Below are 25,502 nucleotides of genomic sequence, written 5' to 3' on the forward strand. Positions count from 1 at the left end.
CTTAATGTTCTAATTGACTTTTTATTCTTTTCTTATTTTTAGGTTAATTGTTGCATTAATTGTTATTTAATTAAAATGGATGCTCATTTCCATTGCTTACCTGCTCAGGGCTAATATGTGATAAAGGCAGTGTCCATTATTACAAATCCAAGGAGATCAAGCAGAGAGGATAAATATAGCTTTCTCTAGTTTGTAAGTTACTGTAATTTTTATAGCTGAGTGAAATTGGCTGTTCTGTGACTGGAGGTAATCTTAATGAATTTTAAGCAGCTTTGCTTCCTTTTTTCTTCAACTAATGAAAAGTTTTCCCCACTACTTTCACGAGTTAAAATCCTTTTTCTCCCATTATTTTTAGATTGTGATCTTTAAAAAGACTATGATAGATACCTTTATAAATGGAAGTTAAAAGAGATAGCATGCTTTCTGTATAATAAGATATTGAAGGCAAAGAACAGCAGAAGGTGGTAGTTTACACACCTACCTTTCCTGCCATTTTTTAAAATTGAGGGCTTCCTGCATACCTGTCACAGAACTTCTTTTCCTAAAGGAAAAGAATTTTACAGAATATGCTCCAATCTAACCCATATTTCAGTCCTAACCAGGGGTGAAATGCTACCAGTTCGGACCAGTTCACCCAAACCAGTAATACAAAATGCTACCAGTTTGGGCGAACCGGTATTTCCAAAAATCAGCTGGGTGACAATCAGTTGTGATGCGTGATTTATATTAGCTAGAATTGTAAGATTTCCTGCTTTCTAGCTTATCTAAATCACATGGCACTGTGGATTCCCCCCCCCCCGGCTGCTCTACTTACCTTTGATGACTCGGAAGGCTTCAAAATGTTCCTTTTTTAGCGCTGTGTGGGCATGCCTCAGGCATGCATGAGCGCAAAGTGTGCATGTGCTTGCAAAGCATGTACTCGGTAGCAGACTCACCAAACTGTTAGAGACTTCAGAGGATTTCACCGCTGGTCCTAACCCTAATATAATCTCATATTGAAAGTTTCACATTGTCTCATCAAATTTGCGGGCAAATTTTTCAAAAAATGATTACTCTTATGAATCTTGTTGAAGAACTCAGGTTTACTTAATAATAAAGTCTTCTTCAAGTCGAGCTCAACTCTTATTGACTTCAGGGATTTTCACGTAATTTTCTTAGTAATAACTCCAAAACAGCTGGCTGCTATCTTCTTTCACATTCTTTTTTTCCCCTGATTTCCCGGTCTAGCCTGTAGTTCTATTATTTCCTAGCGTGAGGGTGAAGCTATGTTCTCAGAGCTTGTATGTTGGTTTCCGAACATTTCGTTCCCAGGTTAGGTAACATCTTCAGAATCCATGGTCCATTCGTCACTTTTGCATTACCTAGTGTCTCCTGTTCGTGTACTAACCAGGTCTGCCCCAACTTATCATTGTGAAGCCAGCCTATCAACACTTTTTAAAAAACCTCTTCAATTTTGTTTCTAACATATTAAAACCTGGCAAATAGACTGATGAGTAGATTTTCAGAAACATATAAGACTCAGACATCTTTTCAAGGAAGAGAAAGGGGGATGTGGAATGTGTGAATGAGTGTTTATGAACATAGTGATTTGTATGACAGCAGTGAAAAAAAAAATGTTGTCAGTGCTCCTGATGTAGGGAAAGATAAAAACAACTTCATAAATCATAAAAACACATACTGTATGATGGGCCTGTGTACTTTTTCCACTCAAGGAATTATGAATATTTTTACATGCTTTTGTCACTTACAAAGTTTGTGCATTGCTTAAAACTTGTAAGCATTTATTGCACAATGACATGCATGTTTATTCTGAAGAAACTTAAATGGGGAAGTGTAATGTGTAGGAATGCTGCCAAATAATTAAAAAAAACTTACACGACATTCTCTGCAGTTCTTGATTAAAATCTTCTGACCTTCTGCCAACACTTTATCTCCATAGATGCATTTTGCTAAAATTAAAAAAAAAACACAGACATTATTATTTAGTCCTAAGAGCAAATAAATTATACACTTTAATAGAAACAATATTGCTTAAGTAAATATGATGTCGTCACTTTGCTTTCAGTCACAGTCAGCGTTAATTACCCTCATTTATTTTGACTGCAATAGTAAATTCATTACAAACATTATTATCTTGAAACATTTTGCCACTCACAATGACAAACTAACTACTTAGTGACCTGAAGTAAAAGCAGATCCAGAACAGATATTGAATTCAATTCATTAACAGAATTACTCATGGCAGGGATATTCTGCAGGATCTACATTTGTGTTAAAACATGCTTGTATGAAAGAATTAAATAGAATGTGAAAAATGGGCCATGATGCAGAAATAACTAAGTAGAATGCTGAGCAATGGGTCCTAATACGTATATGGATTCTGATTAGCTCCAAATACTAAAGGAGAAACTTCAGAACTACTCGCAGTTAAATAGAAGCATCTTCCATAGACATAGCCATCAGACCTGTGTCAATCACTACCAGGAAAAACAAAGTTATATGGATAACCCTAACCCTAAAAAGAGATACTACATGTGTGTGTGTGTGTGTGTGTGTGTGTGTGTTTGTTTGTTTGTCTGTATGTATGTATGCATGCATGCATTTATGTATGTATGTATGTATGTATGTATGTATATTCCATATATAAGTCTTTGAATTCCTCCCTGGGAAGGGAAAAATTCCACTAATTTCAGCGAGACTAATTGCCAAGTAAGTAGGTTCAGCATTACCTGCCCAAAGTGACAAGTGCCACTTTTTGAAAATGAATAATTGAAATAAGTTATGTAAATTTTCATTTTATAGACTGCTGATTGCAAAAATAACCATTTATTTGTAACCATTTAAGATACAGTTTTATATGCTTTATATGCAGGCCTCTAATTCCAGGTATCTGTCAACAGAAGGACCTTTTCAGGGAAACTTATGCAAGATATAGCTGAAATGTCTAAAGAAGGCTCTGGGCAAACCCAGCTTAGTAGACAGTTGTAGAGATAAACATCTAAGATAATTAGTTCATGATCTATATCTATGATCTAGAAGATGAAACATCTTTAACTACCTTTCTGAACCCTGCATCTTGTTTTATTGCTAGATTTCTTTTTGCTGATTCTTATTCTTTCAAAAAGATCCAAAATTCCATGTAGATCTTCAGTATTATACAGAGATATTGACCTAAACTGGTTGTTTTCCTTTATGCTGGTATCTTATATGCGTGTCTGCTTAGTGCGGTCAAAAAAGTCAAAATGGCAACTGTGATGGCATAATCAAAGCTATTCCTATTTTTAAAAATGATTGCAACATCATGGTCATTATCTTGACTATTTTGACCATATATAAATACATACATAAATTATAAGTTGTGCTGCGCAAGGCCAGGAAATAACATTTTCCATTGCAGGTTCTAAGTTGATGGAAGTGTGTTGATATTCGAGGCACAAATATATGAAAGAAATATGACCAAAGTGCACTAGTGAGGCTACACTTGAAATATCCTATCCAGTTCTGGTCAGCACAATAGAAGAAAGACTGCAGAGAAGAGCAACAAAGATGATAAGAGGCCTGGAGATTAAACCATACAATGAACAGTTAAGGGAACTAATTTTTTCTAGCCTAATGAACATAAGTATTAGGGGTGACATGATTATTGTCTTCAAGTATTTGAGGGGCAGTCACAGAGACAAGGGAGTTGACTTATTCTCCAAAGCACTTGCGTGCAGGACAGAAAGCAATGGGTAGAAGCTTGTTAAAGAGAGATCCAACCTAGAAATAAGAATAAATTTCTTGATAGTGAGAGCAATTAACCAATAGAAGTATTGTGACTGCTCCATCATTGAAGGTTTTCAAGAAAAGATTGGACATTATTTGTCCAGGATGGTATAAGGGCTCATGCCTTGGGCAGAGAGTTGAACTAAAAATCTCCAAGGTCCCTTCCATGATTCTAAAACTAATTCAAAGGAAGAAAAATGGTTTAAACATATTTACTTAAACATGCTTTAACCTAATCTAATAATATGAGACAAAGTAATGTCCCATAGCAATGTCTTACAAGTCCCCATTCAATCCTTTATATATTTATATATATTTATTTATTAAATGTATATGCTGCCCATTTCGTTGTTGAAGCAACTCTGGGTGGCTCTGGGTGGCTTCTTCACATACAATCATTACATGTTACAGTAAGTAAATAAATAAATAAATATATATATATATATATATATATATATATATATATATATATATATATATATATATATATCCATCCACTTCCAAAGCAATGGCAATTAAATAACCTCATTTCTCAAATAATTTTACAGCCTTCTCTTTTAATAAATTACAAGTGCAAAAGAAAGGATTTGATCCTAGCTTTTGTTCATACTTTCAGCAAATTGTTGTATTGTTGTAATACATACATCCATACATCCATCCATACATACATAACATACATACACACACACACACACTTTTCTGCATTATTAGAATCATGTAAATCAACAAAGATGTAATTTGAATTTGAGTCTCAAACATAATATAAATTGATTCAAACATCTGAATTCAGAGCAGAGAGATTAGATTCAAATTGAGCTGATAAAAGATTTTACCAAAGGCTTTAATGGAAAAAACATCAATATGTTTGTAGCTACATTTCTTTCTTTTTTCAGGAGTGGGTGAAACATGACAATATTTTCAGGAGTGGGTGAAACATGACAATATTAGGAGCAGAATAAAATAAAAAATGGGAGATTAGTCCAGCAAATACTTAAATGGATCCTGTCAAGGGTTCTGTACAATTCATTCTGAAACATTTCCCTGAACTTCTTCTGAAACAGAGAGTATAGATGTGAAGAAAGCTAAGACAGCAACCTCCCACTTGGCTAAATAGAAAATGTGCTTACGAATGTGAAAAATATCCAACACCCATTGAAAAACAAACATTTTCAAAAGTTCTTTAAAAGGTAGGTCTCGGAATGTGCTGATTGCCTGCTTTTTTGAACTGATAAATTTGTTGCCGTGGATTACTGTCCCTTTATTCATTTTTTTAAAGAAGTCTGGTTTGTGTGCAACACAATGATATAAAGAAGCAGTTTGCATTATGCAAATTAGTCTATCAAAAAGCATCTTCACGTAAGTGTTGATGTTGTTATTGTTCAGTCGCTAAGTCCTTTCCGACTCTTTGTGACTCTATGGACCATAGCAGGCCAGGTACCTTGTCCTCTATTGTCTCACAGAGTTTGCCCATGTTCATTGTGTTGATGACACTGTCTAACAATTTCATTCCCTGCTGTCCCCTTCTCCATTTGACTTCAATCTTTCCCAGCATCACAATCTTTTCCAATGAGTCCTCTCTTCTAATTTGGTGACAAAAGTATTTGAGCTTCCATGTAATTAGACCACTTCATAATTAAGACTCACTCAAAATAGGTAAGCAGCAGAAAGAAACAAAAGGAGGCCATACGATAAGAAGGCATGGACTTGAAAACAGGTAAAAGAAAGAAATAGTAGATAGAATTAATCTGAGGGACTCTGTCCCGTTCATTTTTTTCTTCTTTTCAAATGAACCTGTCTAAACCTATTCTACTAGGAGAATAGGACATAGGCAAAAAAGAACAGGCAGAGTTTTCAGGGGTGATAAAACTCATGTCAGTATGAGAAACCCTTTTATGCAACTCATCAGCTCCTCACATCAGTTATATGCAGAGATCATCTTTAAAACTCTCCAAGTCTCTCTCCAGTCTTCTAATCTCTTTGAGCCAGTTTGAAGGTACCTGATTCAATTAGACACCATGTATTGATTCAAAGATTCAATTTGAAGGTGTGATTCTTGCCTTCAAGTCAAATCACCCTTCCCTAACATAAAAGAGAAAGGGGTTGCTTCAGCATTTACTCTGTTTGCATAATTTAAATTGTGTGAATGTATGTGAGAATTCACTTTGTGAAATAAGCAATAGGCCTGCAAACAAAAAGAAAAAAAAACCTAGACACTTACAAAACCTGCACTGCCATTGTTTTACCTCCCATTATAAGAAAGAACAGATGTGTATTTTAAAAACAAACATGCTTAATCCTCATCTGACCCCCACCTACATGATACTAATTTGTGCCACCCTCTAAACATGACAAAACTACAATATACAAACAGCACAAATGAGCTAATGCTAAAACAATCTATACAATAACTATAGATTTAAAGCACCATCCTGGGATAGGACTTAATGTATATCCATTGAGCCACTGAAAACAAGTATTAACCTAAAACTGTCAGATAAATAAGAATAGGATATAGCAATCTCATCCTTCACTATCCCATTCATCAAATAAACATCCCAAAAACTTTTTTAAAGGCCACTACATTTTCTCAGGGATGATGGGGGGAAGACAGCTGATACTAGAGCACTGAAGCCAGGTCTCTAAACGCCTGGAACTTGATATCATGATCCTGGAGCCAAGAATCAAAGAAGACCCTATTCAGATAAATATAAAGAACAGCTTGTCCATAGAAATACTGTGGAGGGCTGTAAATTTAAACACTGTCAATTGGCTTGAAAAAGGAGCCAGTGAAAGTCTTACAATATAGTAAAACTTGAAAATAACAGAACAGTTTCTCAACCTCAGCAGCTGTAAGCTATGCGGACTTCAACTCCCCCAATTCCCTAGTTAGCAACTTAGTCTACCCAACTTATACCTTTCAAGGTTGAGAAACACAGACATGGACAATTCAGAACAGCCCAAAGAACATTTCTCTTGACTTAGATCAAGAGCAACAAGGAACACCTAAAAGAAGACTGTAAATAATGTGAGACAACCAAAGCATGAATCATTCTTTCATCAGTAATTTCCAGAAATATTCATCATGTGAACATTAGGAACCCAAATTGTAAAATCATTAAATATGCAGAGATTCAGCTGTCCTCAGTCAAGACTCCAAGGCTTTTGAAACTGGGAACTCCAGGACTCTTGAAGAAAATTTGAGGGAAGACTCTAAAAAGAATAGGAAATTCATGCAAACTTAAAAATGACAATTCAGCTTAATGGTAGGAGAACTTCTATCATTGGCCTTCTACTACTGTGCCTTCTACCAACAGCCACGAAAAACAAAGATGTCGATATCATTAGAATAACAGTAATACTGCTACTGCCCAAAATATTGTTTCTTTTGTTTTCCTCTCTATTTGGAAATACAACTGATAATTATTCAAACTGGTCAACATAATGAATCAGGACATCTATGGGAAGAATAAAAAAGTCCCTTTTATAACCCTATAATCCTTTAATTCAGAGTAGAGCTGGAACAACTGGGTGGAGCTGAGCATTTTCAGGCTGGATGCCCTTTCTGACACGAAACAAGAGTTCACAGCAGATTTTTTTCTTTATGCCCTAGGAGAGAAACATCTGCTGCTACCTAAGATTAAACTCTCAACTATCTGAGTGAGAGGCAAGAATCTTCACCACTAGGCTGTCACACCACTCATCTATGGGAAGAATATAAAGAACAAAATAAAAGATATCCTTACGATAAAATATTGCTGGAACTAAATTTCACTATGCAATACTACAAAAGAATGAGAAGATAAAAGGATTTACACCAATCAAGTGCATTCATTGCCTCTGATATCCAAGGATCATAATGTAAACAATAGAATGTCTAGAGAACAAATGAAAGAAAGTGACTTCTCAGTTGACCAGTCTGCCCCAAATCATGATTGGTATAGATCAAGAGGCCATTACAAGACAAATAGCAACTCAATTGTGAGACGACAATTCTGTCACAAGGGGTAAAAGAAACAAAGACACAAGCTAGTGTAATCTGAGCATAAAGAAGAATCCAAAGAAAATTCCTTCAGCAAGAAATGAATAGGAGGGTGTTTTTAAAAGCCTATTAATTAAATAATGCTTCAGGAGTTGGTAATACAGAGTAGCAAAAGAGGTCAAGATATAATAAAGAAAGGAGACACAATCAATAGGGGAAGTAGTATAAGGATTGCCTTTCACAATTTATCAAATGTCATCTTCCAAGATAGGGATAATTCCGATGTGTGACCCGACAAATGCACGCACGACAAAAGTGCGCCGACAAAAGCGCATCGCTAAAACTGTGACGTCATCAACGCACCGACAACAGCGCGTCGACAGAAGCACGATTTAAGTTAAGGTAAGGGTTAGGTTTAGGGTTAGGTTTAGGGTTAGGTTTAGGGTTAGGGTTAGGGTTAGGGTTAGCGTTAGCGTTAGCGTTAGGTTTAGGCTTAGGGTTAGGTTTACAGTGCGCTTCTGTCGGCGCCCTGTTGTCGGCACGATTCAGCGCTCATTCGTCGCTGCGGTTTAGAACTCGCAGTTTTGTCACCGCAGTTTAGTCGGGCGCGCTTTTGTCGGTCGTCCTTTTGTCGGTGAACCATTCCGATGTGGTACATAAGAAGAAGATGGGGATGGGCGTAGAGAGAGAGAGGAGAAAAGAAAACCAGGAATTTTACAGGAAATGTTCATCTTCTCCTTAATTATCTCTCAGATTCCTAAAGGCTCCCTAAATACTCTCTACAATTGCTAAGGCTTATATCATAGCATGCTCGCAACAAAAAGCAATATTCTGAAAAATCTCTATTTTTATTATCACCTGTTTTACAACCTCAGTTTACGATTGGAACTTTTAAAAATACATTACCAAATATATACTACTGTCCTGTGTACTATCCAGACACAATATACTGCCCAAAATATTGTTTCTTTTGTTTTCCCCTCTATTTGGCAATACAACTGATAATTACTCAAATTGTTGTACGTAATTATAGGAAATAGAAGAAATACAGTGCCAGATGTTTAACAACGAGAAACCTAAATCCATGCTACACAAGATGAATAAGAATCACATCAGCCAATGGGAATCTGCTTGACTTGTGCCTATGCAGGATAATTAGCTACTGAAGGTATATAGAACTACCAGGAGATATTCTATTGAAGTATATATATAATCAGGGATGGCCTGCACCGGTTCTCCTGGACTCAGGTAAACCAATAGCTAACATTATGGTCAGTTCAGAGAACCTTCAAATCCCAACCCTGGGTCGCCCAGCCCACCCTGCCCACCTCTCCGAGGCATCTCCACACTACCCATTTTGGATGCAAGGTAAGTGCAGGGCCAATGTGGAGGCTCAGGGAGAGGGAAAACAGCCTCCTGGAAGCTCCAGGGGGGTCTACAGAGCCCAGGGGAGGCATTCACCCTCTCAGAGACTCAAGGAAAGCCTCAGGAGCCTGGGGAAGGCAAAAATGTCCCCCCTGCCATGGTGCAGGAAGCTGACTATGTCACACCTACCATGGCCATGCCCACCCAGCAACTGGGCAGAGAACCCGTTGCTTAAATTTTTGAAGTCCACCCTGTATATAATGTGATGGCAATAAAAACAGGTAGTCCTTGACTTAGAACAGTTCATTTAGTGACTATTTAAAGTTACAACAATACTAAAAGAGGGACTTATGACTATTTTTCACACTTATGACTGTTGAAGTCCTCATGATCACATCATCAAATTTCAGACACCTGGCAACTGACTCATATTTACAATGGTTGCTGTGTTCCATTGTCATGTGATCACTAGCTGACAAGCAAAGTCAATGGGAAAGCCAGATTCACTTAACAACCCTGTTACTAACTTAACAACTGCAATGATTCACTTAACAATTGTGACAAGAAAGGTCATAAAAGAAGGGGAAATTCACTTAACAAACATCTCGCTTAGCAACAAAACTTTTGGGCTCAGTTGTGGTCATAAGTCAAGGACTACCTGTATCTATATGTTAAGATAAGGTCTTTATTGCAGATGTCTCACAAATCTCCATCCCCAAATACACAAGATTCAAGGTTCTTGGTGTGTGTGTGTGTGAAAGGAGTGGGTGTTTTCGCTTTCTCATAAGAGAGTTTATATTCCAGAGTTCAGAACAAACCAGAAAGAAACCCTGTAAACAGTCTTTTTTTTTTTTTTTTGCAGAGAAATCAATCTATAGAGAACTATCACAATGGATAGGGTTAATAACTAGCACTGTGTGCACAAATTAACATTTGTGAGGCAAGAACTTGCTTTTGATTTAGAGAGTTGTATGAACCAATACACAACCAATTACAATTATGTAAACCCACTCAGTTCTGGTTCATTCAATAAACTATGACTAAAGCAAGCTATGCTTTTAGTTTGCTATGTGATACTAGTCATTAAGTGGAGTTCTATTTTCCTATAAGGTTTCACTACAAGTCACAAAGCATATTTTCCTTTCATGCTTTCTGCTATATTAACAATCCAAATATAATATCTATCAATGTAGAAGATAGCACTTTGGTGCCACTTGCTGAGAGTGTAGAAATTATCTTGCAAACTCTTCTATTATTAGATTCTCTCAAAGAGTAAATAAGGTAATTTCATTGTTGTATAGGAGGAGAGCAGGAGAGAAAATATGCCTTAAGTTCAGAATACTTAACCATTGTTTAGAAACCTTTTTAAAAATTAGCAGGCTATTTAAAATTCTATAAGTTGTAGACTAGTATTACAGCAAACCCGGATATTTCCTAAAACTAGCTACTCATGATGGTTCTTGAGTTATAGACTTATTGAAATTCATTAGTTCAAACTTTCAGAGAACAAGAGTACGTGATTCCACTGGAAATATCTGGAATTGAATTTAAAATTTTTATGAACAGTAATGGTATATTTTTATTCTCTGTAAGCATTATTGTTTATCTTGGATAATGATCTTGGCAAAATGAATGATTAAGCTCCTTTACTTCATTCTTGGGATATCTATAGTAAATATATGATGTAAGATTATTCTCCAACTATTTGGTTTATTTTTGGTATTTGTTTACAATTTGATGTCTTTAACTTTCTACAGTTTCTGAAAGGAAACAGGGACATTCCACATGCAAAACTTTCTCTGGGATATTCTGTTTTTTACACAAATGCACCAAAATATACTTTTTCGTGTAAGCTCATGCAATATAGCAGCGGTGAAATCCTCTGAAATCTGCTACCGGTTCAGTAAATCTGCTATCTACCGCACGCTTTGCGCACACATTTAAACTATGCTCCCACTCAGTACTAAAAAAGGAACATTTTGAATCCTTCCAGTCTGCAAAGTTAAGTAGAACAGCGAGAGGGGGGAATCCATTGTGCCATGCGATTTAGATTAGCTAGAAAGCAGGAAATCCAATGATTCTAGCTAATATAAATCGTGTGTCACAGCTGATCATCAGAAATACTGCTTTCAAATAATGCTATCAGCCCAAACTGATAGCATTTTTTTTTACTACCATTTCGGGTGAACAGGTAGCATTTTTTTCTGAACCGGTAGCATTTCACCCCTGCAATATGGTCTCTCTTAAGCAGTTAACTATAATAGCTGGCCTTTTAAAGATACCATCTTGCCACCATCAGGCAAGTCAGTATAGAAGATACCCGAATATATGATTAGAAAAGCAGAACAAAGATTGCTTTCAGTTTGGTGTTACCAGAATCTAATAATTTCCCCTAAAATGCCTTAATTAATATTTATAGCCTAAATTAATCAGGTTAGAAATTGAACTGATTAGAACGCCTTAATTAATATTTCTAGCCTATATTAATTAGTCCCACCTTAGTTTCCCAGATAGAGTGGTACCTTGGTATTCATCATTAATTGGTTCCAGGATGCATGATGAGTACAAAAATGATGATTACTAAACATTTTTCCCCCATAAGGAATAATACAATGAGTCAAAAGGCAACTGATACCAACAAGTGTGGTTGGGGTCATCAAGTGTGATTTGGTGTCAATAAGTGTGGTTTGGTGGTCACAAGGTTATGCATTGAGTATCAAACAAATGATGAGTACCAGGACAAAATGTTCATGTCAAATGGGTTTGATAAGTTTCAAAATAGTTAAGTACCAAGGTACCACTGTACATAAAAATGGGGGGATTTTTACACATACGTATATGTTGTGGCCCAGCAGGAGCCGTTGGAGCTGCCACCAGACTCCGACAGCGAGGGGTCCTATGAGTCGGCCCTGGAGGATGTGGAGGACGCTGGACAGGGTTCCAACTCTGAGCAGGGCGCAGAGAGACTGGTTGGCCACCAGGTGGCGCCTGAGCCTTGGACCAGTGGGGAGGAGACAAGGGAGGGTGATCCAGAAACCAGCAGTGAGTTGTGCCTCGATGCACGCCATCGAAGAGCTACTCGGCGTCAAGAACAATTACACAACTACAGGAGGTATTTGCACTCAGCTGGTGGTCATGAGGCTCTTCTCCAGACTATAAAAAAGACTGCTTGTGACACACCCCTCTTGCAAAAGTCAACGCATTGACTAAAGAGAACGTAACTAACTTAGCAGGCTGGATTGCTGCCAAGGTTTGTCTGAATTGCTGCCAAGGTTTGTCGGACTTGCTGCCAAGGTCCTTATCTGTTTGTTTGCTTGGCTTTCAGCCACTGAGATTGTGGCTTCTTGCGATTAAAAGTACATTCTAGTTAAGCTTGTCTCGGCTTTCGTTACTGGACGGAGGGGGGAGTCAGAACACATATATATACATGCATGCATACAATTCTAGAACAGAAAGAGGCAAGATCTCTACTTACATTTGCATACTTTGCAACACTGGCCAGTTATATGGACTGGAAGACCATCAGAAGAGCAATTCAATAGTGGGCAGGCCATTCGTCGGCATTCTACTACTCCATTCTAAACCAAGATCAGATAAATCCCAGTATCATTAGATGTCATTCTTTGGTGGGCAGAATCTTATCTAACCTCTACCAATGTGAACCACTACTAGATTTCTGGGGGAAAAAATTCTTTTATCCCACTTCCCCCAAATCCAGCAATTGCCTAAGTATGGCAACCAAAAAAAAAAGAATCTTCTTAAACACATAACTAACACCTTTCACATTCTCTGTCAATCATCTTCAACATTTTAATGAAAACTTTTCTATTTTCTTGAGCAAACAAGACATTTTTCTGATACTTATCAAATAATTTCTACTAGGCAAGGTTTACATACTAATTCAGTTCCTCTGGTATTCAAAATGATAAATACTAATAACATAATATACATATTTCTATCATGTACTTTACAACTTAAGCATAATATTAATGTTTCTTTTTTACATTATCTCAAAGATGCCTTTTAATTTTGCACTGAAGTATATAAATCCTTCTAATATAATTTAAATGTTAAACTTTTTCTTCTTCTTTATGTTACACAGGTAGGTCACAATTAGTATGAGATTAACGTAGGTAGTTCTTAACCTATGACCATAACTAAGTCCATAATTACAATTATAAATCATTTCATTTGTAAATCAATGCATCACATATACATGGCCAGACTCATATATTTTTTTGCTGTGCAAACACTGCAGTCATTAAGCAAATGCCACAGTCACTGACCACAATAGTTAAGCAAATCCATTTTCCTCAATAGCTGGAACCTGGAAGTGAATGCTAGAATCTGGCAAAAAAAAAATTTGCAAACCACTTTCCTGTGTCTATGAGATGCTTCAAATGGCCATAAAAGTGACCTGGTTGCTAAGTGCCCAAGCTGAGATCACTTGACTGGGTTTTTTTTGGGGGGTGGGGGGAAGTGGTTTAACTTTGAAAATGGATTATAAGTAGCTCTGAGGTCCATTGTAACTTTGAGTGGTTGTTAAGCTTCATAAGTGGAAGATTACCTGTGATATGATATTCCATTTAGTGCAAAATTGTAAATTGGTACCAAGTTGCATTTAATGCAACCCAAAATTCTGTTATCATGAGGCTAGCAAAAGTTTTAATAAGAAGAGGCTCCTTAATACATCAGAGCAAAAAATTGACATCACTGAATGACATAAAATGTGGTTATAGCAACACTAAATTGGATGAGATGTTGTAATGTCTGGATCTACAATACATTTTTTTTTATTTTAATTTTGCTCTATATAACTTCTTGTAAGTTTAAATTATATGTATTTTTTAATCCTTTACAGCAATCTTTCATTACTATGCATCAGTGGTGGGTTTCAAAAAAATTTCGAACCTACTCTGTGGGTGTGGCTTCCTTTTTGGGAGTGGCTTGCTGGCCATGTGACCTGGTGGGAGTGGCTTGCCGGCCATGTGTTCTCTCCCTCCCTCTCTTTCTCTCTCTCTCTCTCTCTTTCCTTCCTTTTGTCTCTCTGTCCCTTTTTCCTTTTTTTTCTTTCATCTCTCTCTCTCACTTTTTATTTCTTTTTTATTTATTTCTTCCTTTCTTTCTCTTTCTCTCTCTGTGTTAGTGTGTGTGTGTGTGTGTGTGTGTGTGTGTGTGTGTGTGTGTGTATGTCAGTGGTGGGTTTCAAACATTTTTGGAACCTCTTCTGTAGGTGTGGCCTGCTTTCCGGGTCCACTGGTGGAACCTCTTCTAACCGGTTCGGTAGATTTGACGAACCGGTTCTACTGAACTGGTGCGAACTGATAGGAACCCACCTCTGCTATGCATATAGAAATTTATGTTTAATTTTTTTCATCACCTACTTCCATCAGGTGGAGCCAATCACCCTATTTCCCATAGAAATATAACTTTGAATAGTGTGAAGTGAAGTAATGCAAGCATTTCATAAGATTCGTTAACCTACCATACACATATTTATTTTTGTGACGGTTACTACCAAATTTATATGATCTACCCATGAACCAATATCAAGTTGCAATAAATTGTTTTATCCTTATAGATAAGTTAGAAGTGTCTTACTTTACATGTGCAATTTCTGCAGTGATCATCTTCTACCCATGAGTCTTTGTCTCGGTAGATGACTCCATTTACTTGGCAAGTCTTCTCACAGTGACAGTTTTCCAACTGGCTAAGTCTCATTTCTGCATAATTTAGCTATAAAAGAAAGTTACTTGATTTAATTTCTGGAACTCATGCAAACCGCTGAAGTAAGAAATTCTACGAGAAGGAGGCAGGCAATAGCAACTAGCTAAGAGGTAAATTTACAATCGAAATAATACAAACCAAGCACTAATTATGATTGAGGCTGGAACAGAACAACCCATATAAATGTCTCATATAAGGTGATTATCACTATATAACACAAGCAAAACATAATTATTCAATCAATTTCTTTAAATGTTACTTGTTTATTTATTAAGAAAGCCATAAAAAGCAAGAGCTTCCAGATATTCAACGGATATGAAAATATATTTTGAAAAATCATAGTTTGTCACAGAAGGCATCTCACATTTGATGACAAATTGAATCTCTTTCAGTGGTGGGTTCTTACTGGTTCGCACCGGTTCAGCCAAACCGGTAGTGGTTTCGCAGCCTGGGTCGCTGGAACTAGCAGTAATCCAGGCCTCCCATACCCCCAAACCGGTTCTTGGGACAGCCCCATGGGGGCGGCCATCTTGTTTTTTGCTTCTGTGCATGCGCAGAACAATTTTTATTGCACTGTGCGTGCGCACACATGGTGCATACATGTGCACACATGCACAGCAGTACTTCCTGCTGGAACCCACCCTGATATCTTTCCCTACTCAGCTCTCATTTCCAACATCCCCTTTAATCCAGAGTGTTCTGCATAGTCTTATATCCAAATCTGATTCTTGAGCTCTTTCAATTGAAAATACTAAGGATTCTGCTTGAATAGTTTCCCTAGATACCAAATAAGTCCATAGCCTACTATATAAGTAGTTTGCCATATCCATAGGCAGTGATGTGCGGTGAGTTTTATGGCTGATGAGGCAGCAATTTTTTTAGACTTGTGGAATTCAACCCCCAGAATTCCACAGCCAGGCATGCTCAGCTCCCTCTCTCCCTCCCTCCCCTCTCTCTCAAACACACACACACACACACACACACACACACACACACACATATACAAAATTGCACCAGGATTCAGAAAATTTAGGTTTCCTCCTCAGCCCATGTTAGCAATACCACTAGCAGCATTTTGGCTGGCAGGTGTAAGTAGAAGTGGAAATTCATTCTACATTGTTTTTGCTTATGATTGGATAATTAAAATTTCAGAAAACCCAAAGGCATAGTATTAGAGTGTTACATAGTGCATAAAGTAAAGAACTGTCTCAATATGCTCCCTCCCCTCCCCTCTCTCTCTCTCACACACACACACACCACACACATACATACATACATACACACACACACACACACAAAGTTGCACCAGGAGGATGAAGTTTGAATTCCTCCCCCTCCCTCTGACCCACAGGTACCTTTTACAGCTGTTTCAGAGAGGATTTCAACTCTGTTCTTGCCTGCCAAGAGGAGGGGTTCTCCTGCCTCCTGTAGAGGGCGTTTTTTAGAGGCTTTTTTAAACAGTTAAGCAGAGTCATCCACACGGTGACTCTGGCAGCAACTAGCTCAGCCTACCTCAGCTCTTGCCTTTTTCCTTTTACATTTTCTTTTCTTTTCATGATGACAGGGGTGAGGCTCTGCCTCCCCTGCCTCCCCTGACTGCACGTCCCTGCCCATAGGGCAAATTTCTGACAGATAATCAAAATAAATTATTGGGTGAGAAGCAAGGGAGTATGATTTCTGATCATTTCAGAATTGCACAAACAAATATCAGTGGGATTAGGAACAGTGGGCTGGCAATTACAAAGATACAGGTGTCTGGAAGTAGACACTTATATCTAGCACCTGATCACTCACACAAAGCCCTATTCTGAGCACTCTCAAGAAAACCTGCTATTGCAGGCCCTGGTGAAATCAATTGCTCCTAATTTCTCTTGTTTCTCTTGCCTGCCTCGAAGAGAAGAAAATGTTGCTTCCTTTGCTGCTTGTTAATACAAATTGCTGGAAGCCAGTTTCACTGACAAGCTGTAGAAATTTTCTCTTAAAAGAAAGCTTGAACATGCAGTAGGAGAAAATACTTCTTTGGGAATTAGGAGCAGATTTAATGCAGCCACAAAACCCTGGAAAAAGTTTTATAAAAAAAATCAAAAAATGTGCTTTATATGAGCTCCCAATTCCAAATTATTTGAAGGAATTGCAGAACTGTGTGTATTGCCATTAATGTAAAGCACATGTATCTGTTTTAGCAGTATCAATATATGTAGAAACTGACCCATTCAAAACAGGCTTTGTAATTATTAACAGCTGAATTATTTGGTGTTATACAGTTAGTGATGACATTATTTTTTTTAAGTTAAAAATAATGTTACACACACATGTATTGGTGAGTGTGTATTGTTAGAAGAAAAACCCAGTTCCTGTTCCAAGCCAGGAATAAAATGGAGGCTGACTGGAAAGAAAGATTCTGCGTATTGGTGAACAGAACCAACACACACAAACAGTGTGCAGTTCTGGGGCAGCTGACCAAAATGAAGTTGAGAGTTGGTGGGTTTTATACCTTTTAGATCCCCCTGGGGTCAGGTAGGGGTCGTGGCTGGCCCTATTGCAGTGTTTTTCAACCACTGTGCCGTGGCACACTAGTGTGCCATGACATAGTGTAAGGTGTGCCGTGGGAGAATTACTTTATATATAGTCAATATAGGCACAGAGTTAAATTTTTTTAACATTTTCTAATGGTGGTGTGCCTCGTGATTTTTTTCATGAAAAAAGTGTGCCTTTGCACAAAAAAGGTTGAAAAACACTGCCCTATTGTACGGTTGTTAAACTCACAGTGTCACATTGCCATCATGTAACATTTTGTGAACTTTTTTCCCATTCATGGAGCTGGAGTGGGTGTGGCCAGTGCATAACATATCCAGCCCGCAGCCTGCCGCTGAATGTGTGTGCGTGCGCGTGCCAGTGGTGGGTTGCAGGCAGTATGCCCTGGTACGGGCGCACTGGAGCCAGCCCGAAGCACCAGCTACCGTTCCGGTACGGTGCTCTGGAGGGCCCACCTGCCTGCCCAAGCACCTTACCTGTCTTTTAAGGCTTCTGTGCTTCTGCGCATGTACATGGCGCATATAGCACCTGCGTGATGCTCCGCTGAGCAGCTGAGCATTGCAGAGGCTTGCGAAAGCCTCGCTGACAGGTAGGATGCATGTACGCATCATGCACATGCGTACATGTGGGTGATGCCGGGCCCACCACTGGCACATGCATATGCGCATACCTATCCACTACCCATACGTATATAAATAAAAGAAAAATATCAAGCATTAATAACAATTTTGGATATTAATATAAACTCCAAGCTAAACATCTCAGTTTTACATCTCAGTTTTACCCTGTAAAAATTTCACTGCAATTGCAAAAGAAATCAGAAATAATTTGGCCCAATCTGCTAATTGATATGAAATTATACATTGCATGGCAATCTTTTCTGCCTAGGACCCTTTTGATCACTGAGATACACTGTGAAGGATCTAGAATTCTATATTGATTGTGCATTTACTATTTATGATGAAAATTATATATCAGATGCAATTCTCAAATAGGTAATGGAATTATTTACTGAAACTACCAGAAAAAAATCTATTAAGAGTGTGCTTATATTGCACTTTGTATAAACTCACATAATTTTCTATTTTAGGCTATCCTATGGTAATATATCCCATTTTCACTCTATTGTCACTTGTACAAGATTTATACAACTATCTTCTAAAGCTTTTGTGTATTATATAAAGCAGAATAGAACATAAAAATCAGAAAATAATATTCTGATTATAGTTTTCATATCTGAATTGAAAGGCCTTATTTGTAGCAGGGCAGCATCTATTCTGAATCAAATCTAATGCATACACTCCTTAATCATATACAATTTATGGAGGAAAATGCATCATTTACAATAGTGATTTGCAATACTTATCAAGTGATATGAAAAGTGATATGGAATCCTTTACTGAAGTGCTACCTTCTTGAATTTTACATTTCTCTGCAGCTCTCAAAAAGATTCATGGATATATTTTTATAGAAATTGCATAAGAATACTGTATATATAAGAGTGTCACCTATTATCTTCTTCCAGGCATTCCCCCACCACCACCTTTTTCAGTCCAGCTTCCCATATCCTAAAATTCATTCAGCAGATCCAGATCTGTTTGTCTTCTGAGCACATATAGTCAACCATAGTCCCTCTATGTAGGCACATCTTTTTAAAATATAGACCCATAAAATCAGCACAGATTCTAGACTCAGGAAGATAGATGGCAATGTACATTTATTAAATGATGGTATGTTTTTAGCTTTGTTGTTAATCTTTTTCAAGTTCAAGTTCATCATTAGAATAGGCATCCATCACTTTTTAACTCTCCCTTGAATGCAAAACTTTATTTTATGCTTCAAAAGTCACTACTCTTTGATAAACCAACCACTTTTTCAGCAATCACTATCAAAACATTTCTCCATTTATTTATTAAAATGTTGTACTATCTTTATTCATAATTAAGCAATGTTGCTACAGAATATTTACTTTAAAAAATGGACTAATTTAAAATAAAATGTAATTATTAGACACCCTAAATGGCTTCTAAAAGTTTGGTAAGTCCATCTGGGTATCTTTCAGAATGCATTGTGTCTTTGATGGAATACTTAGCATTATTTATTGACATTTATTAGATTCTATAAAGGTAAAGGTTCTATTCGCACATATGTGCAAGTCATTCCTGATTCTAGAGAGCGGTGCTCATCTCCATTTCAAAGCCAAAGAGCCAATGCTGTCCAAAGACATCTCTGTGGTCATGTGGCCAGCATAACTTACCACCAAAGGCACACAGAACGCTGTTACCTTCCCACCAAAGGTGAATCCTAATTTTCTACTTGCATTTTTATATGCTTTCGAGGTGCTAGGTTGGCAGAATCTGGGACATGTAATGGGAGATCACTCCATTATGCAGTGCTACGGATTTGAACCACCAACCTTTCTGATCGACAAACCCAGTGACTTAGCCACTGAGCCACCATGTCCCTATTAGATTCTATACTATGATATAAAAGACCAAATTTATGATGAGATGAGCAATTGTTCTTTTTTTGGAAAGAAAATAAAGAACAAGCATGCCTTTTAAGTCTAATTTCTATTTAAAGGCTATGAAAAGACTATTAAGAAATATATACAACAGAACACATACACACATACAAAATTTTCTTGTCTCTTCTTAGTGCACCACTCTATTCAGAATTAAAGTGGGTGGGAGAACACAAAAGATGACACATAACCACTACCTAATAGTGTATATAGGCAAACATAAATATCAGCTATAAGATGAAATATCCAATGGAAGTCTTGCCCCTTTGAAACACACAAAAATGATCAGGACTTGCATTGTGATTCTGTCTTTCATGTTGCCAACTTTGATAGATCCCATAGGGACTGTTGAAACAAAAGTAAACCATGGATTCTGTATTCATTAATAAAAATAGAAACAATGTAATATGTCATTTGCTTAATTAAAATTACAAGTCACTCAATTAGGACTGACTCAGCATACATTAAATCCATAGAATGCTTCAGAATTGTCTTACTTTCTTGCAGTAACATGAGGCAATATCTAATATTTTTCTTTTTCCAAATAACCCGGTTCAAAGCATGCTTTAAAAATAGGGCATACATAAATGAAGATGGAGCATCAATAAACTGTCTAAAGGGGAGAAAAATGAACTCTAAAACAAGATATATGTCAGGGAAATCATGAAGAGTCTGCAGCCTGGTATATGTTTCATTCAAAGCTTTTATTTAAAACAAAAAGGCCAAGAACTTTTAAATTTTAATTCCACTGTTTTCAGTTTGGAAACAATACTACAAGCCTACACATGTTTATTCAGAAATATTCTATGTGTATGTTCAACAGGTTAGTCTCATATAATATACTTTTTACTGAAATCAGCAGGATTTGTAACAATTTTTAATAACCATAGCAGTTATTTCTCTGCTTTACCATATGTAAATGTTGATTATTCTGGTAGACTCATCCTACCAACTATGGTCTAAAACAAGGTTGTCAAACTCAATTCACTGAGGGCCACATCAGAGTTGTGTTTGACCTTGGTGGTCCAAGGGGAAAGGACCAAGGTGGGTATAGCCACTTGACATCATTCATGTCGGTGGCACCTGTGGTGGCCCGAGTACTCTGCCAGCAAAAACAGACTCCCGAGTTCCATTTTTGGCTGCAAAGGCCTCCTGCAACCCTCTGCCAGCAAAACAGCTTGAGAGGGCTGCTCGTGGCCCTTGCAAGTTCCATTTTCGGCTGTGATGGCCTCCTGCCAATGAAAACAAAGTTCAGAAGGGCCACACACAGCCTTTGCAAGCTCCGTTTTCACTGGCTGAAGCACCGCAGGCTGGCCTTTCACTGTTTCCAGGGTGGCCTCATGGACCAGATCTAAGCATCTTGCGCACTGGATCTGGTCCCCTGGGCCTTAGGTTTGACACCCCTGGTCTAAAATGAGACACAGGTTTGTCTACAATATAGCACAATTCCACACAATTAACATTATCCATTACAATAGAAAACAAAATCCTTGTTCTCTCTAGACCCACAGTCTATTCAAAGCATTATGAAGCACACATAGAGTATAGAGTATACAGAACAACGGATGGCAGAGTCAACTATTAGTTCCCTATTTTTATTCTTTCTCTTTGCTTCCATCTTCATTCCCCTCCTCTTATACAACAGCTATGATATGGACAGAACATACATACCGGAGTATGGAAATACTTATTTGCAGACAGGTTTATGACATTATCAGGTCCTGCAGATGTTTCATTACCAGATGACATCATCAATGCTTTGAGCACTAATGATGTTACCTAGGTTGGGTAATGAAACATCTTCAGGAAAACAACCAAGCTCAGATAGCATCAAGAATCCCTCATTTCAGTGGTGGGATAATGCCACACCCACAGAGCTGAAAATGGAGCTTTTAGAAACTCAGTTGTTTACCTTCCAAGTCAGCAGTGGTAAGTAAAACTGTTGGTGGGAGAAAATCAGTTGTGCTGTGCGATTGAGATGAGCTAGAAAGCTCATGAAATAAAGGACGGGATAGAGAAGGGGTGGGTTGATCATCGGAGCTACCAGTTCACCTGAACTGGTCCGAACCGACTGAATAACCCTCTGTCTCATTTCAACTCTGAACTACAATTTTTCTCCTTTATTCAAGACTCTCACTCCTGACTTAACAAGTTCTTCTTATAATATGGATTAAGTTCATTAACAAAAAATGGGAAAATTACAAGTGGTCTTACAGATGGAGGAAATGACAATTTGGATGAAAAAAATGTGAGTAAGTGCCAGGTACCTACTTTTGCTGTCATTTTAGCCAGAAGCTCTTGTAAATCCATAATTCCTTGTACGAGGCTTAAGAAGTCACTGCAGGTAGGGCAGGCTCAATAAAAAGAAATAATAAATATTGTATTATTAAAAAACCAGACTGAACAAAGAAATAAAACACAATATGTTTAACATTTAGAGGCCAAATAGATATTGATTGGAACATTGTAATGGTTAGATTAGGAAAGCTATAGATGAATGACGATTTTGAAAGCCTGATCAAAATGCTTTCCCTTTTTCTTAGTATTATGGTGAAACAAGCTGTTGCTATGTAAGCCTATTGTCTTTCTCATTTGAATAGGTAATGTTCATGGTTCACAATTTGTATTTTCCACGCTTATTGCCTACTACTTGCCTAGAACCCCGCACCATCATGAATGAGAAGCAATCTGACATAAACCAGCAAAAGGCCTTTGATGCTGCTCCAAGCAATAATTGGCATTTCCATGCCTAACCAACCAGATATGAAGAACAAGTATAGCCTCCAGGTTGATTTAGCTCTCGAAAGCCACTGTAGTCATTCCAAAAGGAGTTTGGAAGGGGAAAATATGGCTGTACTTCTACTGCAAAATTGAATAATAAATGTAATTATTGGATAACTATCAATTTATATAAGGTAAACTGAGTGGGCAGAGGTCTATAGTTAAATTGTAAAATCTAGACAATCGGTTTCTATATTCATTTTATTTGCACTCTTAATTGAAAGTTAACCAATTTTAATTGCAAATTTTAATTTGCCATTACTAGTTTTGTCCTGTTGCTCGTAAATCAGGTAGCACAAGAAATCCAATTAAAATGATTCTAATCCTTAGGACCAGAAAAACATTTGGATTGACAAAATTATGAAGCCAAATGGGAAAACTGCATACACCTCTTAAAAGATTTTTACATTACTTGAGATAATCCACGTGTGCTTTTAACATTGTGATTTGTTGATATACAAACAAATCCACATTGAAATAGACTAGAGTTCTAATTGAAAACATTTCTGCAATTAAATCTTAGAAGGAATGTTTTTATATTAACTAGGAAGGATAGACAAAGAATACTTTTTCATAATAGATAAAGAAGAGAAAGAGGAAGGGAGGGAGGGAGGGAGATATTTTTTGTTAAAAAGAGTAACAACCAAAGGCACAAATCAGCCCTAGGGCAAAATTAATGGCAAGGCAATCAACTATTATTAACATTTTATAAAAACTTAACAATAACTGGTTACTAATGGATGGATTTTAAAATTCCAAAACTTTTAAATGAAGTTTTAATATTAAATGGTTTTCTTTTATAAAAATTTGGCAATATCATACAAAAACACTCAAAATATTTGTTATCTTAGAAACATAGAGTTACAAAATTGGAAAGCCTCATTTAGAATAGCAAGACTAATTATGTGCTCAGTGCAGAAATCCAAATTAAAACTCTCCCTAATAAATAACTACCAGCCTCTAGTTGAACATATTCACTGCATGGAAACCCATCACTTATTTAAATTCCTTTCCAAGATTCCCAATTACTTTGGTTGTATGTTAGTAAACAATGGGGGTGTGATGGCTAAGTGGTTAGACGCTGAGCTTGTTAGCTGATGGCCTGGGTTCAAGACCTGAGTGCTACACAGCAGGTGAATTCCGATCATTTGCCCCCTGCCCATCTATCACTTAAAAAGCATGCAAATGCAAGTGGATAAATAGGTACCACGTTGGTAGGAAGGTACCAGCGTTCCATATGCCTTTGTATATAGTCACAGAGACAACATGACCATGGAAGCATTCTCAGAGAACACTGGCATCTTCAGCTAAAAAACAGATATGAGCGTTGCCCCCTAGAGTTGGATATGACCAGACAGAGGAAACCTTTAGCATTAAACTATGAGTAAACAACACATAATACAATCACCATGTTAGAATAGCATAGTTCTTTTGCTTCTTAAGAATGACTCTCCTGCCTAAATGCATTTTAAAAAGTGTGGCAATATGTGGAAAAATAAGGAAAACAGTTGTTAGGAAGCTCTAATTCAGCTTTATGATAAATTCAATTTAGAAAATAAATATCCTTTTTTTAATATAAAATGCACATTATCATATAGGAGCATTAAGTCTAGGAGTTATATTCTCCTATAGTCCCTTGTTATCTATATTCCAGAAAAAAACAACGCTCTATCTCCTGAAGCAAGAATTATTCTCCCAGTGAACAAAATTGATGATTTTTTGCTCTGGGCCCTAAAGAACTATATCACTTCATACCCTGTTTCCCCAAAAATAAGAGCTCCCTGGATAATAAGCCCAATCAGGCTTTTGAGCACATGCGCTAAAATAAGTCTTCCCCTGAAAATAAGGCCTCCCTGAAAATATTCCAACACAGCAGCAGCCATGAGGTGACCACACTCGCCACCTCCTGCACCTCAAAAATAATAAGACCTCCCCGAAAATAAGCCCAAGTGCTTATTTCAGGGGTCAAAAGAAAATAAGACCCTATCTTATTTTGGGGAAATCACAATATAATATATGCAACCTTCATCACATGTACTTTCTTGACTTGAACTAAAAAAAATGCATAATTCCTCATGCACAACCTGGGATTATCACATGCTTTAACAACAAGGAACAACGTTTGCAAAACACAGTACTTTAAGCAATATAAATGTAACTTAATATGCCAAATATAAACTGCTACTTACTGCGATTCAGATTAGGACACTGAGTTATATATCCATTAGGCATAAAGATGACTTTCGCATCTTGAATGATACCCTTTATAACAGAAGAGAAAGCTGATAATATATAGCAACACAATTAAAGTGCACAAAATCATTCACTACTCATCTACTATTAGGCTCAAGAAATCGACAGAGTAATACTTTAGATTCATATTAATTTAAAATAATGAGATATATTTTCTTTTTCTAAAACAAAAAAATCATTTAACCTTATTCATCTTTGTAAGTAAAGTAAACTAATGATCTTAGAGGCCAGATGAAAATATATCACACCAGCAAGATACTAAACTTTACAGAATAGAAACTCAGGAAACTCTCACACCATTAGAATGGAAGTGAGAAAGAAAGCTTTGTCTATGGAAGCCTCTTAGAAACCGCTCAATCCTACTTAACCCAAATCATCATTATCTTTTTCATCATTTTTTCAAGTACTATACAATGCAGTACCTCATTGTCATATAACAAAAACTGAACAAGTATCAAAACTATCACACCCATACGATACAGAACAGAAGATTCAGAAAACAAAAATGCAGTCAGAACAAACGAAAGCATATAGTTCCACTATATCACCACATACTGTAGTTTGCTTTCTTCA

At 37.1% G+C, this 25,502-nt stretch overlaps 1 protein-coding gene across 1 annotated transcript in view; it reads right to left on the reverse strand.

The window, feature by feature from the left end:
• The window catches only part of NELL1 (neural EGFL like 1), a 532,597-nt gene that overhangs the window by 321,356 nt on the left and 185,739 nt on the right, over positions 1-25,502 (reverse strand). The window contains exons 6-10 of the mRNA XM_032212957.1: positions 24,866-24,938; positions 22,167-22,249; positions 14,711-14,845; positions 12,585-12,687; positions 1,876-1,949 (exon numbers count right to left, since the gene is read on the reverse strand). Coding sequence (XP_032068848.1) covers positions 1,876-1,949; positions 12,585-12,687; positions 14,711-14,845; positions 22,167-22,249; positions 24,866-24,938 — 468 coding nt within the window. The remainder of the gene's footprint in view (positions 1-1,875; positions 1,950-12,584; positions 12,688-14,710; positions 14,846-22,166; positions 22,250-24,865; positions 24,939-25,502) is intronic.

Source organism: Thamnophis elegans, chromosome 1 (genome assembly GCF_009769535.1).
Source record: "Thamnophis elegans isolate rThaEle1 chromosome 1, rThaEle1.pri, whole genome shotgun sequence".
NCBI lineage: Eukaryota > Metazoa > Chordata > Lepidosauria > Squamata > Colubridae > Thamnophis > Thamnophis elegans.